The sequence below is a fragment of the Alligator sinensis genome, unplaced genomic scaffold (assembly GCF_000455745.1).
Source record: "Alligator sinensis unplaced genomic scaffold, ASM45574v1 scaffold392_1, whole genome shotgun sequence".
NCBI classification, from domain to species: Eukaryota; Metazoa; Chordata; order Crocodylia; family Alligatoridae; genus Alligator; species Alligator sinensis.
Genome location: NW_005841898.1, coordinates 3,752,405 through 3,772,484, shown reverse-complemented (window position 1 = coordinate 3,772,484; position 20,080 = coordinate 3,752,405). Strand labels below are relative to the sequence as shown.

The window sequence follows — 20,080 nt, the reverse complement described above, 5'->3', positions numbered from 1 at the left end:
GAGCGGTTGGGCTGTACAAGCAGTCCTCAGCTTAAGACTTTCAAGTTACAATGAACGGCATTTATGACATCTGTAAATTGACACCCTGTTTTGAGGTTCCGATGCGGGTTTTGCCTTTATGACAATCGTCACAGCTGCGTCCAGCTGGTAAGTCTGTTGTGCTGGGAGGGGGGGGAAAAAGGCATGGGGAAGCAGATCAATGCCCTGCAGTGAGGTAGGGATTGCAGCTGGGGCTGGGGCAAGCTGCTTAATCGGGGTGGGGGGCAGCTCCCACTGCTGTGTGCCACAGGTCTGGGGTTGAGGGGGTGGGGTGCCCTGGATCTCTGGGGCGGGCAGGGCTGAGGTGGTGCGGTGGGAGCCAGGCCTATGCCCTCTTGCTGCTCACCCAGCTGGGGCAGGGGGACATGCGGTGGAGGTACTGTGCTGCTTTGGACAAGTGGTGCATAGCAGTGGGAACTGCTCCAGCCTTCCTGCACCTCCCAGGTGGGCCATCTGGGCAAGCAGTGGGAGGGCAGAACCCCCACTCCCAGCACCTTCTGCCTGAAACACCTCCCGGCACAGCCCTGGCCCCACCTGCCCTGTGCAGATCCGGGGCATATGCTGCCCCCCCCCTTTTTGCTGAAAGGGAGTGTGACTGTCAGCTCTGCTCAGAGAGCCAATATGTGTGAATTGTTGCTTACCTACAGTATCACACTAGTGAGCTTCACCTGCCAGATCTTAAATGCTTTGGCAGACAAGTTCAACAGGAATTATTTGGTAAAGCACAAGTAGGAAATTACAGTTCTTATTTCACTGATCTTCTGCCAAGTGGCAGATTGGCTTGCAATACTGAACAAGAGATGTCTTTTTGTTTTAAAGGGGTGTCTGCATTCAGGGTCTCCACTGTAACATTTCTCACCCTGTAATCACTTGTGCTTATGTCTGTCAACCAAACTGTTCTCCCCAGAGCATTATGAAAGAAGTGATCATCCTTGTAACACTTGCATGGTTAAGATAACTCTGGTTCTCAAACTCCCATCCTATCCATTCATTCGCCTGGAAAATTCTAATGTTGTCTCAGAATGAGAAAATTACCTGTTACTAGAGTAACAGGAACATTGCCCTGTTCACTGACTCTGACTGCTTGAGTATTTTTAATTTTCAGAAATAGGAAGTGTTCAGTGGTGGTCATTTTGATCACCAGTAGGTAGTGCTCTTATTCTAGTTTTGTCTTGTATCCTTCCTACTGCGGATTTGTCTCCACCTGGATATTTAGTAGGCTTACTTTACCACTGCTAGCTACACAACAGCCGTGCTATTATAGGAGTTTGAATCTGTGGTCAGATAAAATATCCTCCCATTATTTGGGGTGTTTAGATCTCTGAGCTGCAGGAGGGGCTTGATGCCCTTCATTAGTCAAAGGTCAAGGCATCAGAAGTGCTTCAGCCAGGCAGAATCCTGACAGAGTGGAAAGGCATACAATGGTTTCCTTGATCATGGAATGAGACAGACAACACAACTGTAAGTCTCCCTCCCCAGCAAAAAGGACATCAGAGTACAATAGTTCAGTCTTTTGGCATTCTCACTTTTCAGTGATGACAAACAGGCCAGAATTTTATTTTTCTGGTCTGCGTGCAGGGATGTCTCTGCTGAGGCTCGCTCCTTTGGACCCCTGGAAGATGCACTGCGAGTAGTGCTACTGGACAGCAGATGAGCCAGTTCTGTAAGCTGACTGCTTTTGTACCTTGCACTTCCTTGTTTTGATACAAGGTACCTTAGTGGTATTGTTAGTCATGACCTATACATGAAGTCCCTGAATATGGTGTAGAAAAGCTGAGCATATTTTCTGTACTGTAGTGAACTCTGAGGCTTTGAACCCCCTTACATGAACTGGATAGGTCATTCCACTACGCCTGAGAGGACATGACCAGCAGGGGTCTTGTCACTTTGTACAGGCTGTCTTCTTGGGGAGTAAAGAGATTGTGCCCAAGATGCATGTAAGTTTTTGTGTTTTTGTTTTTGTTTTTGTTTTTTTTTCAGTCTCCCAGGTGGATCCATGGAAAGATAAGAGGTTTAGCACTGACAGTCAACCAGTGAACCTTGTTTTATGACCTGCAAAGGACTGTTTAAATAAGGACAAAAAACATTTCTGCAAGCAGGATGAACTGGATCAAGTGACTTCATGGACTATTAGTTGCAGAATACAATATTATACTATCAAGTCAGTGACACTTATTCAGCAAGTTTCCCTTAATTACTTTGTAAAAGAAAGGCTTGGCCTGCTACATCATCCTTCCTGATTAACTTTAATGAAGACTTGTGGCTACTGGGAGGGCAAGTGTGATAGTATCTTGTATTTGTAATGGCAGTGGCTTATTCCATACTGGAGATATTTCTAGCAGGAGCAACACTGAAGTAAGCATCCTGAAGACAGAGATGGAAGGCCATCCACAAAAGAAGAGAAAGTCTAGTTGTGACTAACATCATCTTCAGCTTTAACTTGAAAATGATGATTCTGAGTTTCCTTAACACTAGGTGGGATGCCCTCCCCCTTCAGAACCAGGAGATAGTTGTTTCAGATCTCTAATGATAAAGAAAAATAACCACTTCTCTTCTTCCTAGGGCTAGCAGGGGAAAAAAACCCCCCAGAAGATGCTACAGAGTGCCAGTGTCACAGTGCTTTGTTTTTAGGAAGCATTGGCACTTCTGTGTGATTCCTAAGGCTGGTACAATTTAAAAAGAAAAAGGCAGAATAGACCAAGTATCCAGTCCATCTCATGAGAGGCAACGTGTGTGTGGGGTGAAGGGGGGAGCGTTTGTATTTTGAGTTTTTTGTCTTGTCTTTTGAGTAGGTTTAACAGGCTTGTAGACCCTGAGGGAACAAAAAGTGGCCTTTGACTCGGGTTGTACAGCGCTTCAGTCTTAGAGCTGTAGAGTTTTGCCCCTCTGAAAAGGGAGGTTCTCCAGGAAGAGAATCTCATGGAGCAAGGAAGAAGATCTCAAGACCACAGCTTTGACTATGAAGCAGTGCCTCATAAAGTTGTCTGTAGGATGTAGAGTTGTCTGTAGGAATGTTCTGGCCATGGTTTCTCCTTTAGAGATGAGGATCATAAAAGTGCCCAGCAGAAAGTTAGGAATGCCTTATGTGATAAGTGCAAAAGTATTGTCTGGTAAGCAGCAGCTGATAGGCCCCTGGATTACATGCTGGTAGAGGAGGATGATTTCCCCCTGTTGTCTAGCCTTGTGTATTCTCAGCTCTTCAGAGCTGAACAAAGCTACTTTGCTATAGCCATGACAGTAACAAAGATGGGAGAGGGGTGTATGTGTGTGTGTATGCGGTGGGTTTTCTTTTTTTAAACACTCCTGGAATTAGCCTTTTTATTACTTGTTCAGCCTTGTAGCAGTTGCAGTACTAGAGGCCTCATGATGATTTCATTTTGGGAGGGGGAAGCAGCTTTGCTGGGAACTGACTGCCGCAGACTGCACGGGCCTATGTGAGGGCTCTTTGATCTCCAAGAGAACCTGCTGTTTCTGAGTTAACCTACCTCAAGTTCTGCAAACACTTGTTCTAGGAACTGCAGGAGGAGGGGCTTAATGTCCTTCATTAGTCAAAGGTCTGGGCAGCAGCACTGCCTTGGGCAGAATCCTGACTGGGTAGGAAGGCATCTCATATTCAAGATAAGAAACAGCCTCTTTCAGGGAGGAAAAGCAGTTGGCTTCTACTGTACCTCCCAGCCTGAAACCTAGAGCTCAAGGGTCCCAATTCAAGAATGGAAGAGCAGAGGATTAATCCAGAGCAACCTGAGAAGCAGAATCAGAAAAATAGGTGGTGGGAACCAACTGCTGGTGGTGGGATCTAGGGCCAAAGGGGCTATACCAAGAATGCCAAGTGATCCCTCGAGCCACCTCTCTTCAGGCCCCATGATTCTGAGTGATGCCTTTGCCTTTGACTGCTGTACCCAGGCTGCTCTGGGCATAGATGCCCTTGCTAAACCACCTGTTTGCCTCCAGCCTGGGATGGGTTACTTTAGCCTGTAGCTAGAAAAGGTTGCTTACCCCTTCTCAAGGAGACAAAGCCAGGACTTTTTGTGGAACCCATCCTGAATCAATACTTTGCAGAAGTTTTTGCCAGTACTTAGCACCAAGTCAAATCCTTAGCTCCTGGACTAGTGGCTCTTCCCATAGGTTTGCTTAGTTGGAGAGATTTGAAGCCTGGTCTTGTGCTACTTTCCAGCTGAGGAGGTGCATGTGGAGAACTTACACACAGTAAAGTCCTTCATTCCCATCACACGTCATTGAACAAAAGACATGACTTGTCTCATATCTCCAGGATTTAAGTTATGATGACAAACCCAAGAAAAGCAAAACAAAACGAACAAGAAACACCCCCACACTTCTTATTCTTTGTCAGGCCTTTTTAAGCCTTAGCCATGGAGGTATTGGGTATTACAGACAGGAAACAATGCATGAACAGGTCTGAGATGGTCTCAACCCTCTTACCCCCTTGGAAAAAAAAAAAAGGGGGGGGGGGTGTTACAGGAGAAGGACAATTAGTGAAGCTGAGAGGCAAGAAGCTTTGGAGAATGCATTACAGTTGATAGGAAGAGTGCTCAGATTTGAGCTATGGGCAGTAGGTTGGGTAAGAGAAACCAAGGGATAGAAAGTGTCTGCTTTTTCCTTATGCTGCAAGTGCGAAGCACAAGGAGGGGCAGTGCATGTATGCATGCAACAGGACCAAGCCTCAAGTGGCCACACAATTCCTGCCCCACTGCAGCCCCTCAGGGTCCTCTTCCTTTTCCTCTCGCCTGCCAAACCTTCATGGAATTATTTTATGATAAGGCTGCCCTAGGGTCCCAGATTGAGTCCTAGCCTTTTTTTGGGCCAGTGGGTCCCTCCTGTATCCAGCTGTCCCCAGTCCTGCCCTTTGAGCCCTAAGTGGGGGGCCTTCTGGCCCCATTAGTGGCACATGGCACAAGTTGCCTTAAGGGCTCTCTGGCCTCCTTCTACTCCTATAGCCACATCCATGCCTCAAAGATGTTTCACATTGTCCACTGGGCCTGGTGGCCCCATCTGTTAACCAGCAAATCCACCTGGCTTGCTGAGCCCCTGGCTCTGACCATAGTTTGGCTTCTGCCTGTCCTAGGCTTCAGCCTCTTTCCAGGTTTTAGCACCCTTGGCTTTAAGCTGCCCTGGCTTCAGCCTCCCTATTGTGGCCTTATCCCTCCATTCTCCAGTCCCCTGCACCATTTATGGCTGCTGTGCCTCTATCTCAGCCTTCTGGGTTTCTGACCCCAGGCTGAGTTGCTTTCACTGCAGTAGCTTCCTGACCCCAGACCAAACGGCCCCTGCTCATCTTGGGCCTCCCAGCCTCAGCCTGAATCAGTTTCAGCCCCTGAGGTCCCTGACCCCAGGCTAGGCTGCCTCTGCTCCCTAGCCTGTCCAGCCTCAGTCTGCACCCCACAGTCCTTTGGGTTCCTGACTCCAGATGAGGCTGTTTAACAGTGAGTGGCATCCACATCTCCCTTGTAGGCACAATCTGGTCCTTCAGTATCAAGCTCAAAACAAAAAAGCTACTTTTTAAACTAAAAGTCTTCCCCACTCTGGGTTAGTGTCCCAACAAGCCATATCTTACTTGGAGTACTCTCATCCTGGGTTTCTTGGGTGCTTGTCAGGCTGCTTTCTGCCGTCCTTATCTCTTGGGAGTTCCTCTGCCTACATGACCAGACTGACTGCCTGGTTTCAGGCACTCATCTTGTGTGCTTCCAAAACCCCACCCCTTCTAGATGGCTCTCCAGCTGATGTGGCAGGACAAGAAATGGTAGCATTAATTACTTTGGTTTCTGAACCTGCAGCAGTTAATGCCATCTAATTTCTGGACCCCTGGGGAGCTGGGATGGCCTGCACTGGATCTGGCTTCTGAAATGACACTGTGCAACTCATCTTGTGGACCAGCTTTAGCCCATTCATCTGGGCTGTGTTGGATGCCACTGCTTTAACCCATCCGAAAGTGTAACTAACTATTTAAGGATGCATATTATAGGCATTCCAAGGAAGAAATACACTGATCTGTGCTCATTTAACTACCTAATTACACTGCCAGAATTCAACTAAAGTTCAGCACAAATTAGCATGGAGCTTGCTTACTCAAGAGATGGCATTAAACTTACTTTGAAAGAAATCTGTTGAGTATAACATGACTAAATAATTCCCTTACACTAAAACTAAACCATTCCATAAGATGCAGTAAAATGAATATAATCTTGTTAAAAGGAATTTTCTCAATTTTTTTTTAAGGAAAAATCAGTGTGAAAAATGTAATTTAAGTTTTATGAAAATTAACTTTTGTTCTTAAAGCTAGCAGGTTGCTACTTATACACAAGTACCTCTTTAATAGTATTTATCTTGATTCACTGAAAGCTGTCCATTTAGGTGGGTGGTACTTAAAGTTTCTAAAATGCTACACTTTGCTGCATAGTTTCAGTTCTTTCTTCTTCTAGAACTGCCCCATCTAGAGCAGGGGGGGCCAGTGTTTTTGGCAGGCATGCCACAAATTAGCTCCACATCCTTCAGGTGCCACTCCAATCCCCTTTCCGTGCACAATCTGTTCTGTTTTCTGTTTCCTTTCCTGTGTTCCTTGCCTGATGATCTGCTTTGTTTGCTTTCTGCTTCCTGTACTACCTGCTGCTGTTCTGCCTGTCCCCTCCCCAGTCTGTGCCACAGACAGGCTGCCTGTGCCACTTGTAGCATTTGTGCTGCAGGTTGGCCACCCCTGATTTAAAGAACGTTTATACTCACAATACCATAAGTTCAGTCAAAAAGCAATTTAAAGCAGCAGTCATTTGTAGTCCCCTTTCTAAGGACTACTTCACCCCTCTCTTAGAAGATCCTCTTCTTTAATGAGGTCAGTATAGTTCCAACAAGCTTTTATGGGTATGTTAGCCACAAGGAGAATGAAAGACTGGTAGTTCTGGTACTTTCATTCTGACACGCATAGCAGCTGTAGAATTCTAAACCAGTTATACTTTGGAAGAAGCTCCCCTCATAGTCTTCAGTTCAAAATGAGACACAATTAGCAGGCTAACTGCCTTATTTTCTCCAGAATTTTAATCCCCAGCATTTGTAACTTCCCCAGAGAATTTTAAGTGGGGACATTGGCTCAATACACTTAGCTTCTCCCTGTGACAGGAAGGTCCAAAAGTGCTATATTCTTTTAAATAAAAATATATTTCTACTCAGTATAATGTGTCCCTGACAAATGCATTAAATGGACCAGATCTGTCACGGACTGAACTTTAGACACCTGGGTTTTTTTAGTGGTAACAACTCCATACTATGTTGTTAGTATTGGGAACCAGTAACTTCCTTCACTGGCCTCTCTATGTAATAGGGTTTGGGGGAAGGACACGCACTAGCCAATTGTTCTGAAATGATTGAGGAAATCAGGCTTTTAGTGATAGAGGCCATTTGGAGCTACTTGGAAAGTGAATCATTCAAGCACCAACATTAATGCTTTTTTCAGTAGCTTACTCTTGACTAAGTCACTTTAAGCAGTGACTTAAAGTGGTGCAAACACACTCTAAATAGAAATGGCATCCAGCCTTGATGCTTTTGTGATGACATACGGCATTCAAGAGCAGAAACTTGATTCCTAATAGAATATTCTCAAGAATATGGCAAGAGGGTACTTCTTCTTTTGTTTGAGCTGGGGGGTGGTTCTGGACCAATAGTTAAATGGATATAGCTTTTTGTAGAAGGAATGAATTGCACCCAGAGACCAGAGGCTCGTAGGAACTTGGTTCTTAGCAGACAAAAAAACTAATGGCGTCTTGACAACCAAGGTACACGCAGGGATTCTCTGGGTAGTTAGCTGTGGAAATGTACCCTGAAACAATAATCATTGAAGCCCTAATACAGATTTACTTGATGTTGAACGTGTCCCAAAGAGCTAAAAATAGATATCTTTTATGTCTGTCAATTCTAGTTCATTGCATGCTTACAAGAAGGACTCCGCAGATTTAAATAGCCAAGTCTGGGTACGAGGCAAAATATAACCAGTAGAAAAAAACATTTCTAAATGTGGGTTAAAATCTTAACACTAAGTAGGGGTAAGTTAATACGTACAAGGAGATTATCTAGCTTTCACGTAGTTAGGTTATGTGGCATTTTATTGGAAAGCAAAGGAGAACCCTGCCAGTTGAGTTCACTCTTCATGTGTCTAGTGAATTTGTACTAAAGACTCACAGGTGACTCTGCTAGTCAAGTGGCCAGTCTTTGACACAATGCTTGTTAACAGTAGATTGTACGTAGATAAACAGACCAAAAAAACCAGTACCAGTAACCAGAATTCTTCATGATGTGCTGTCCTTATGGGTGCAAGCTCAGTGTAGGTGAGCTTGAAACTCAAGAGTTTTGGTCTTAGCAGCACCTGTAGAGTGCACCTATATGCCCACACCCCTCTTCCGTTTCCCCTTATCCCGCGAGTTTCAGAGTAAAACAGACTTCAAGAAGGAGGGAACAGAGGGCAGAATCTCAAATATTGTCCACTGGGCCATTGATAACCCTACGAACTGACTTAGTTGTGAGTAATGTTCTTTCCTTCAAGTGGTTGTTTTTCCATATGCACAATCTCACTATGAATGACTCCAAAATAATGCCCATTTAGAAGAGAGGGGTGTAGGTTGTAGGGGTGCTGGTATGCATACCAGCCCAGCCTCTAGCTTTTTTACTTTTTATTCCATCTAGGAAGAGCACACATCAACTGCTGAAACTTCCTTAGCCTGACGGAGGGGTTTTGAACCCGAAAGCTTGCTTAAAAATTGTTCTCCAACTATTTAAGTAGGTCTAATAAAAGATATCAGATTCACCCAAATCTGTCTGCCATTTAGAAGAGAGGCTTCTGTGTTGGTGGAGTTCTTGGTAACTGAGCTCCAGACAGCTGCTCTGCAAATGACAGGTTGAGAGATTTCTTAGCAGAGTCACTGAAGTTGTCTGGTCTGTGGTAGAATGAACTCTAACTATTAATGTTCATGTCAAGTTGTTGTTTCTGCTCTTACTGTAAGAGTAAGGCTCTGGGACCCACATAAACACCATTTGGGCCAGTCTGTTGGGTGACAGAATTTGACAACATCCTTGATCGGGAGTTTAGAAAGTCCACAAGTGTATTTTTTTAACTTTATAGACAGGTGTGTGTGTGTGTGTGTGTGTGTGGTGGGGGGGATTGGTGTCAGGGATCTGTAATCAATTCTTGAATCTCACTCTAATAAAGTACTAGCCCCTTCTTTTTTTTGTCTTCAGGCAGGGGTAGGGATCCAATTGCTATAGACCATGGTTGGGCAGTTATTTTGGGTGGAGAACCACTTAAGTTTTGGTGAGCTGTCGAGGGCCGTAAGTTTAGCCCTGCCCCTTGACAAGTGTCCTGCCCCCTCGTCGCCATCTTGAGACTGGAAGTCCTAATCCCTGACCCTTGCGATTGGAAGTCCCTCCCCTTGCCCCCAGAAGTACTCCTTTTGGGAAGGGGATTCGCCATCTTGGAACCGGGGGAAAAACAAATTATATACTAAAAATCGAACATTGACAAAAGCACATTAATTTTCTTTTTTAAAGTATTTTTGCCCTGATTTGTGTGTTTGTGTGGTGTATATAAAGAGACGATTGCATAATATCCCAAAATGAGATCTTACTCCCCTACAATATGCAAAAGTATAGAGAGGGGGTATGGAGAGGTGGGTATGGGGTTTGTGTGGGTATGCGTGTGGATGTAGGGTGTGGGGGAGGCTGTGGGGGGTGTGTGTGGGTATGGGGGGTTTGTATGGGGAGTGTTTGTGGGGATGTGTGGGTGGGTATGCAGTTTGTGGGTTGTGTGGAGAGGGAGGGTGGCTGTGTGTGTGTGTGTGGGGGGGGGGTGTTGGTGCATGTGTCTGTGCATGTCAGATGGGGTGTGTACACATAGCAGTGAGTGGGGCTTCTCCCAGAGGTGCATTGGCATTTGTATGGGGGGGATGTGGAGGAGGGTGTGGGGCATGTTGGGGAGGATGTGATTGTGAGGTTTGTGGGGGAGGGTTTGTGGGTATGGTGGGGTGTGCATGGGATCCCCTGCGCACACACCTCTGAGCTGGTCAGCCCCTGCCCTGCAACATCCTGGAGCCCGTACTCGCTGTGGCGCCTCCCTGCTACCACCAGCAACGCACAGCCCCAGCATTCACTGCACCCATTCCAGACTCACCCCTGCTGCAGTGGATCATCCAGAACCCCTGCACAGCCCCGCCCCAGCCTATCCTACTCATGCTCCACACTACCTGCCCGTGGCATGTCTTGCTGCCCCGGGCATGCAGCGGGGCTGGGGTGGTTCTGCAGCTGGACTGCTTTTCTAGGCAGCCCAGGTGGCAGGCGGCTCCTTCCAGCTCTTGCCACTGCCGACCCCAGCCCCATGGTACCTGCGGGGACCTGCAGATGTAGCCCTGACCCCATGCGCCCCGTGCCCACCCAGGCTCAGCAGCCGTGGTGCAAGACAAAAGCTGTTGCTCAGTGAGGGGGGGAAGCAGCCCCTCCCTCTCCCACTGCCAGCAGTTCCCTGCTGCCAGGCTGCCCTGCATCTGCTCTGCAGTACCAACGCTGCCCCGGGGCAGCCTGGAGGTGGCAGTGACATAGGCACAAAGCAGACAGGGCAGCCCCGCATCTGCTCCAGGCAGCTGCAGAGGGAACTGTTGGCAGCGGGAGGGGCCACTTTCCCCCCCCTACACTGAGCAACAGCTTTTGTCTAGCACCGTGGCTGCTGAGCCTGGGCTGGTGAGCCTGTAGCAGGTATGGTGGATGTGGGGTCAGGGCTGTGTGCACGAGTTCCTGCTGGTACTGCAGGGCTGGAGCCACCTGCCGCCTGGGCTGCCTAGAAGCCCTGTGGAGATGCCCCAGCCCTGCTGTGTGCCCAGGGGGAGGCAGGACGTGCCACAGCTAGACTCTTCCTGAGCCAGGGGACCGAGGCACCCGCCGCGGGCTGGATAAAGGTCCACGGGCTGTATTTTGTCTAACCCTGCTATAGACTGAAGTGGTGACTGTCAGACGTGTGAACGCTGAGGAATGAGATCTCTTTATCAGAGAGAAGACTCTCAGCACCTTGAAAAACTTGAGGACTGCTGGGTGAGTGGAGAGAAGTTAATTCTCTGCCACAGGGACTGAAATGACACCCAGGGACAGCTTTAACTAACATGAGGAATAAGTTATGGGGGTTCAGCTCTGGCTGGGAGATCAGAGTAGCTGTAATAGAAGCTTCAAAAGAGGAAAGATCTCACAATACCAGATCAAGAAGTGACTTAAGTGTTTAGTTCTACATAAATCAGATCATTTATCCTTTTTTTTAATATTAAACCTCACACTGGGCATAAATTCTGATTGTGAACTGGGTGAGACAAACTCCATTTCCTAGACACATTGAAGCTATATAGATTGTCCCCATGACTTAATTTTGCTCAAGAGACTATGAAAGATGGTCTAATCACTGCTTACCTGTCAAAGTTGATTTTGGAGTGCATTAGTCTGCATTATGATTGAGTAGATTAGTTTTAATTAATAATGGAGCTCCCTTCACCAAGGCTTAGGTGACCATGGTAGCTTCTCTTAAACGTCTTGGTAATAAATATCTGCAAGGTTGCCACAGGGATAACTGGAACATCTATTTACACTTGGTGGAATCATCTTGGGGGATACCATCTTCTAGCAGCTAAATAAATAAGATATGAAGAACCTACCACTATATTTAAAGCATGGCATAGGCGTAGTGAAATGCACATAGGACACCACATCTCAAGAAAAATTCTAGCTAACCTATGGGTAAGTAACTCTCCTTTTGTGTATAAGAAATAAGCTTCTTTATCTCTCTAACTTGATATTTATTTTTGTGGGAGTCTAGGGGACTCTGAACATAACAGATAATATAAGGTTAAATTGCTTTTGTGGCAGATTCCACAAGTTCTTTATAAGCAAACAGTCAGTGTTTCTCTGTTCTGGCCAGGTGAAGATATAGTTGGTATAAGGCATTGGCATTGCTACAAAAGTGTGTGTGTTTGCAAATAATTTAGAGGATAGGACCAAAATCCAAAAGGAACTTGAAAAATTGAAGACAGCAGATATAGGAAAAAATGAAATTCAACAAAGATTAAAAAAGTAAATTAAGGTGTCTCACACAAGGGCATAACTGGCTTGGCAGTAGCACTACTGTGGATCTTGGGGTTATGGTGGATAACAACAAACCCAACAAAAGTTATCGGTTTCTGTAAGAAAAGAGAATGCAAGTTTGGTTGCATTAAAAGAACCATTGGATGCAAGACATGGGATGTAATAATACAACTCTAGTAAGTGGTGGTTGGGCCTTAGCTGAGTTACTGCATCCAGTTTTAGGCATCACACTTTAAGAAAGATATAAACAGCTTAGAAAGGATCCAGAGTTGAACAACAAAGACAATAAATGGCTTGGAATGCAAGCTGTGGGGAAAACTTGAAGGAACCATTTAAGTTTTGCCTAGAAGAAAGTCAGTGATGCCAGTTTTCCAATTTTTGAAAGGCTGCCGTAAAGAAGAGGGAGAAAAACTAGTCTATAGACAATAAAATAAAATTCAGTGAGAATGAATGTAAGGTGCTGCATCTCGGGAAAACTGCAGCAAACAGATTTAGCTCATGTCAGGAAAACTTCCTAATCATTGGCAAATATTTTCTGTAATTCTTGTAATTGGCTAATGAACACACAGAATGAAATGTAATCTAATTACAAAGTGCTAGAAATAATTATTTATGCCAAAGAATGGAGAAGTAGATACATCAAGTTGGGAAGTTGGATTCATCCATTCTGAAGCTGAATCCTTCACATGAGCCAGGGGTGCTGGAAATATGAAGGCTGAATCTAAACAACTGCATTGAATTCTAATCTTCCAATACATATCTAACAAACTAATATTGTGCTTTCTTTTTCTTTAAAAAAAAAAATTGAAATAATTCACCTAAATGAAGTCTATCTACAGCCTTATTACTTAAGTTTTCTTTTTTAAATGTCTAAATATACGAATTACAGGAGCCAACATGTATCTAATAATTTAGATTTTTTGCTGAGCCAGTCACAGTGAGGCATGACTTGCTATCCTGCTTTCCCCCATTTCCTTTGTTTCAAAATGCTAATAAAGCCTTCAGGAAGTAGGATAACCCTGTTTTTGGAACTGTACCAAAGAATGGCGTTCATGTTTTGACTGACATTCCTTACTGTTGTGAGAGTGTATTATTTGAGAGAATAAAAAAACAAAACAGAAGAACTAAGCAAATATATCAGATAGCACTCCCGTGCAATTTGTAATAGTATTTCCTTAATGGTGAACAGAAATCAGGACTGATCTATCACAATGGAGTTGGCTTAAGAGATTCACTTCTATCATATAGTTCAGTAAAAGCACAGCAACTTGATGGAGCCAGTCCTGGAACTGACAGGAGAGTTCGGAAGAAATACTGGAAACTGCAACCCTAGATGCAGTCTAAGATATTTACTGCCTAAATAATAAAAGGCATAATAAGCTAACAGTATTTCAGATTTTTAAAAGTGTGTGTGTATTTTTTTTAAGTAAAATTGCCTAGGAACCTTTACGTGAAACTTTGGTGTGGCGTTTGCTATAGGGCAAGTAACTGGTAGCTTTTCCAATGTTTAATCATCTCTAAAAATATGTTTTTGATGCGTTTCCCTGTTTTTGAGATCTTGTAAATGAAAAGAGCTTCTGTAGTTTTCTGTAATGAAGAATACTTCTAATTTTTAATATAAAAATACAGGTTGTGGAAAAGGCAATACACTTCCTTGCTTCTTTCCCAGTAAAGAGGAGGAAGAATTCTTCATATTGTGTTTGATCCTAGTCATTTCTTGTACTGATGATACAGGATAAGAATCTAACATGGGCTATCTTTGCTTTCCTAGTTTAGGTTATGGGCAAATGTGTACAGAGGCATGGTTCCCTGCGCATACTCACGGAGGGGGCAGGGGAGACACATGCCCCCCAGATCTGTGCGTGGGGTGGGGGTAGGCTGCCTGCTGTGGGCTTGGGGCTCCCTGCCCTAGTGCCTTCCCCCCAGGACCTCAACAGCCCAGTGGGTAGGACCTGGTGTGGCATGTCAGGGCAGAACGGGGTAGGGAAGCTTGGTATCGCTGCTTTAAGCCCCGCACCTCCATGGCAAGGTGACCAGCAGCAGCAGGGGTGGTAGTGTGGAGTTGTGCCCCTTCTTGCTGCCAGGCAGGCAGGGGTGCTTTGCTATGGCAGTGTGGGGCTCCTGGCAGCGGCAACAAGCTTCTTTGCCCAGCCTCGCTCTGCCCTACTGTGCTAGGCCCCAGAGGGAGGGCAGCGGGGCAGGGAGCCCAAGCCTGCAGTTGGCAGCCCATACCTGCCCCCCTCCTGGGCTCTGCTCTAGCCATGCTGCCTGTTGGGGGAGGAGGAGCCGGGCTCCATGCTCCGCTCTGCCTCAGCAGCTGCCACTTCCCATGGGCGGCAACTAAGGCTTGGGAGTTGCTGCGGGGGACAGGAAGCTGCAGACCTGTGCCCCTTTGCTCTGTATTCCTGGCAGGTGAGGGGTTGGGTGGGGGAGCTGTGGCTTGGTAGTGAGGGGCCTGGACCTGCATCCTGGTGAGCGAAGGGGGCAGGAGGGGCTCTGATTTTTCCATGATAAAAAAACCCAAAATCAAATACCAAAATGTAAAGGTACTTAGAATTTATTTTACTATAGCGATTGAGGCACTGGTCAGCTTTCAAATTGCTTTAAAGTTGTAAATATATCAATAAAACATTGTGTTGAGTTAATATATATAGTGGCATTTCATTTTAATAATGGATTTTGGGGGTTTTAATCAGAGAATTTGCTGTTTTATCAGGAAATTTGTGATTTTTAAACCGAAAACTAGGATCCCTGAGATGATACAGCTGAACTAAGTTACTGTAACATTATCTGGAGTGAAATGGGATTAAAGTTAAATAGTTTTGCTACACTTATATCATGTTAGAAGCATAGAGATATAGCAATTACATTGTATTGTTTAATAGTGATAGTATTATTATGTTTGAAAAATTATTGTTAGCATTAAAACAGGTAGCTTTCTAGTTGCAAAGGAATTTCTAAACTATTTGTGTACTTTGGGTAATGAAAGACCTACAACAGCTAAATAGTCGCAATTATAGAATTCATACATGCGCGCACACACAAATAAGAAATGCTAGAGCATATTGCCCATTTTCCATAAAGATTAATTTACTTTCCAGTGTCCAGTATTTAATTTTCTGTTTTACTTTTAGATTTTACTCACCATACCATTTTGTAGAATATCTTATTTCTTTAAAAGTTCATTAAATGTACACTTTTTTTCTCACTTAATGAAAATTGACCCTCTAATTCAAGAATAGGGTAGCTAACCAGAAGAGATGGGTACAGATGGAAAGTAAGTCTCTGTGCGGGCCGGGAGTGACCCGAGCCCTTTTCCGTGCTGCACGCGGGCTGTGGCCAGCAGCCTGGGCACGCCGGGTCGGAGAGGGAAGGCCGTTGAGCTGAATTAGGCACAAACGCTTAGCGGTAGTTTAAAAGATTGTTTACTTACACCGAGATGGCAGTGGTGTAGGCTGGAAAACTTGCTTGAGTTGCAGTTACAGACAGACAACACAGGCGGTCTCGTGGAGGTTGCTGGGCTCCACGGAACAGAGCTCCGGATGCTCTGGGTGAACGAGCCACCAAAATCAGAATCGTAGGTACGTCTTATAAAATTTGCGCTCGAAGACGGGAAGAGGTGGGCGGTGGATCAGGTGGCCAAACTCCTCTGAATCTCACACAGGGTTTCTATTACCCTGCCGTGTATCCAGAGTCCCCACGAGATGGATGTGGAGTCCTCTTCGGCTTGGGCAGAAACCGCTCAAGCCTTTTATATGGCTAACAGGCCAATCGTTAGCCGCCACGTGGGAATAATTTAAAACTAGCCAATAGCGGGGAACGAATTTACATACCAGTGGCGGGAACTCTTTTGCACCGTGCATTCCTCTTGCAACATGAGCAATGCACTCTGCAAAAGAAGCTGCAAAAAAGGTGGGAAACTCGTCCCTGCACCGGGGTTTTCCTCTGCAACAGGAAACTCTCCCGTGCAATGAAGCTGCAACTTGGCGGGTATAATTCTGGTGCAGAAGCACACACAAAATCATGCCTTTGGGTCATGACAGTCTCAAGTTGGAAAAAATGAAATATTGTACAAAATAAAATTGGTAGCACCTAGAAATGTCATTTAACTGAAAGGAACAGTGTGGATCCATGACAGATGGATATCAGTTCATATCTCTGGTTACTTTTTTAATCATGAAGCCGTATTATTCCTAGACCTTTTATTTTAGTTTAGAATTTTTAATGTTTATTACTTGTTCTCTAGGGATAACTAATGAAAATCTTAGTGGCATAAATATTTATAAATATCATATGTTTAGCTTAATAAAGTGACAAGATAGTTTTGGGCAGTGGGGGCTACATCTTGTATAATAACTAGACTGCTTGTTACTCTCAGGTTTAACGCTAAATTAAAAAAAAAAAAAAAAGAAGAAGAAATGATGTTTTAGTCTGTTAGAATATTTCCTGTCTGTTGTAAGACCACATATCTACTGATTAGGAGTAGGGAAATCTTTCGTGTGAAAATTGAGATACAATTTCCATGCAAATGTTGTTATCTTTTGTTTTTTAAAAAGTTTAATCAGTTAAAACAGTCTTGTTCTCTTTTTTTATGAAAGTTCTTATAAACTTTGGCTATTAAAACAATATTGGAAATACTGTCATTGCACATTTTTTCATTAAGTTCTCTGCCTTTCCTTAGTGTCACAATGTGTGTAGTAAAAAAAAAAAAAAAAAAAAAAAAAAAGTTTGAAGAAAGCTGAATTTAAGCTTCTTGTACAAATTACATTACAATGAGATTAAGATGTTAATCACTCCATAAGCAGTAACCCAGCCATGTGTTAAAGCCAATTAATCGCATGATCATATAGCAAATGAGCAACAAAGATATTCCACATACAACGTGTAACATCTTTGTAGCTCCTTTACATCATGCTTTAAGTTGAAAGTGTGGCATGTCAGGGCTGCTCCATGATAGATCTTGATACTCAACTAAACATAGTGATCTAGCCTGGGTATATATGGTTTTACTTTGCAAGGACAGATAGTTTCTGGAATGTAGAAGGTTTAAAGGGATGCGCAATACCATCAAATACATGCATCTGAGCCGGCAGGTTACTGTGGCATACCTCTTGAGTTAAACCATTTAAGCCTTGTGGTCTTGGATAAACCTGGGGTAACAAGCTTCTTTCCTGAATCCAATTAGTAGGTGCTCTCAGTTTGGAAGACTCTTTTTTTTAATCTGAAGACTGAGCAGACCCTTTACCCCCCACTGCATTCCTTTTATAAGCATAATCTCTGTCACATTACATGTTTTGTGCCAAAAGATAAACAGAATACTTTTAATGTGTTTGTTTTTGTAGGTATTTTTATCTGGATATTTTTTTTATGAAATTATATGACAGTGAAAAGAGAGAAATGTCAAACTTTGTCATGCTTCTTTGAGAAGATTGGGAAAGACTAAATTGTGAAACTATTTTAATAATATATGCCAGGGCTATCCAACTGGTGGCCACATGTAGTTTAAGGAGTTGTCCTGTGATTCCCCAGGCTCCTAGTCCAGGCACCACTGCTCCTACTCCTTTAGTTGCTGCTGCTGGAGTCTTCAGCTTCCCCCTTCCTCCTCCAATTTCCACTTTGTCATTGCCTCTAGGGGCGATTCAGGGTCAGGTGCTACGCCAGCAGGGCTGTGGGAGTCTGTGGCCTGGTGGCTTTGGGGCCTAAGGATCCTGCATGGCACAGGGGTGCTGGCATGGTATGGGGGGGCATGTGGTGTGACGTGCATGGAGCAGAGGCATGGGCAGGGGACACGTTGCATAGTGCATTGTGGTGGGCCCATGGGACCTGTGGCCACAGGCCACTCAAAAGTTAGTCCTGTTGTAAATAGTACTGTAACTGCTGGCAAAATCTCATTTTACCCATGCTTACCACATAGTTATGATATTTGTAATTCTAGTAGGAAACATCTGTCTCAAATACCACTTCGTGATAAAGCCCAGTTTCTGCAAAGATAATTGTTTAGTTTTATGTTGTTAATCTCATTGGGTTTAGTGACACACAGATTTCAACCAATAAGGGTTGCTCTTCAGTTCATTGAAGCCATGGGTTTCATACAGTTACTTGAAATAAATTGTGCAGAGTTTAAAAAAAAAACCCAAAACTGCCACAACTTTTTATTGTTTAGAATTAATGTATTTGAAGGGAAATTTTAGGAATCTTCGTACTTAAAAATAAGATGGAGTACTACAAATTTTACTCTTTTTTTGACAGCTGGAAGATGGACATACTTTGTTTGATTACAATGTTGGACTGAATGATATAGTTCAGCTTTTGATACGTACTGAGTCTGATGCTCCCACCACCACTTCTATGGCTAATAATGATGGAGAAGGCAATCCATGTGCTGTTTCCAACTGTAAAAACAAAGTCAAGAAAACAACAAGTGGTGGATCTCCCAATCAGCCATCTACTTCTGCTCGCTCATTTCTTATTGACCCTGGCATTGGATTGTACAAGGTACGTGCATGTTTTGAAAGTAAAAATCTTAATTTATACTTGCAGGTGTAATTTTACTTGTCTCATAGGTAGAGGTTCTTGAAACACTTCCTCACATAACTGACTTTAAAGCTACATTTGAAGTTATTTGGACTATGAACATGTTGAAGATTAAACCTCTGTATAAGCATTAGTAGGATCAAGAACAATTCTACTGTGTGGACTGAAAAAAATTCAGTAAACAAAGAATGTAATTAAATGAAGTGTCATGCTTAAATGAAAAAAAAATCCATTTGCAGCATCACACTACAATAGGTAATTTCATTATAATGGGCTCAGTTCATTATGGGCCTGGACAGACACAACATGCTTCCATCAGTGTAATTTAATAGGTTTTGTATACTGATGTAAATTTACATGAAGGTGCAGAACTGGCAAAGGAGCAACTATGCTGGTATAGTCATCTGCAGTAGACACTATTACCAGCATTATTACTATTATTGCCACAAGGCAGTGGGGAACAGGTAATAGTCTGCTTGCTAATAGCAAATTGTTAACCTGGGAGAGCTTCAGATGTATATGACCCTTACACAGGTAGAACTTGTACTGATTTTATCCTTGATTTTTTTTCTGGGGTAATGCTACACTGGATTTGAGTAGGCTTCTTTGAGTAATTGTCCACATACACATTACTTATGGTTGTCTCTCAGGCTAGGGACAGAAGTTACACACAAACCTTTTAAAGTGATCAAAAACAGGTTTAAACCTGTAACAGAACCGAAGTACAGTGCACTTAAACAGCTTTCTAAATAGCTGAAATGGTTTAAGATTAACCTGGATGGATGTAGTATCAGACTTAACTGATTTAGGTCAAACCGGTTTATAGAACTTCTGTCTCAGATCCCTTGCTGGTTCAAGTTAACTCTGTCTCCCAGCATCCCAGGAGACTTTTCGGCCCTGGGCTGAGCTGTCTGCTCCAGCAGAGCAGAGTCTGCCCCATCCCTCGACTCCCTAGCCATAGCACTAGCGTGCCTCTGGCTGTCTGAGGAGAGGGTGTCGGGGGGAACCCACCCCTTCAGCCCTGCACTGGACCCCCTGCCAGGTGCAGCCTGGCCTGGGGTGGGGGGAGCATGACTCCATGCCTGGGAGCAGGAGTAGGGCTAGAATTCCCCCAGCCAAGTCCCCCTCCTTAGTCTCTGGCCTAGCTTGAGGGGCGAGGAGCCCACACTGGGGCTTGGCTCTATCTCTGGGAGCCAGGAACAGGCCTGGAGTACTCCCGCAGCCCCCCCCTGGAGCCCCCCAGCCACAACCCTCTCCTCAGTCTCTGGCCCAGCTAGGGGTGGTGGGTGTGTGGGGTCCACACTGGGGCTTGGCTGTGTCCCCCAGAGCTGGGAGCCAAGAGTGGAGCTGGAGTCCCCCTGCCATGCCCCCTCTTCAGTCTCCTGGCTCTCCCCCCCCC

General features: G+C 44.5%; 1 protein-coding gene across 4 annotated transcripts in view; it reads left to right on the top strand.

Moving 5' to 3' along the window:
• Window positions 1-20,080, top strand: part of UHRF2 (ubiquitin like with PHD and ring finger domains 2) — a 162,467-nt gene that overhangs the window by 10,557 nt on the left and 131,830 nt on the right. For 3 of the 4 annotated variants that reach the window (XM_006018372.3, XM_025197547.1, XM_025197545.1), the window contains one exon: window positions 18,397-18,642. In XM_006018372.3, the coding sequence (XP_006018434.1) occupies window positions 18,397-18,642 (246 nt within the window). Of the gene's footprint in view, window positions 1-10,731; window positions 11,803-18,396; window positions 18,643-20,080 lie in introns of those variants that run through there. The other variant, XM_025197548.1, reaches the window with a different exon arrangement.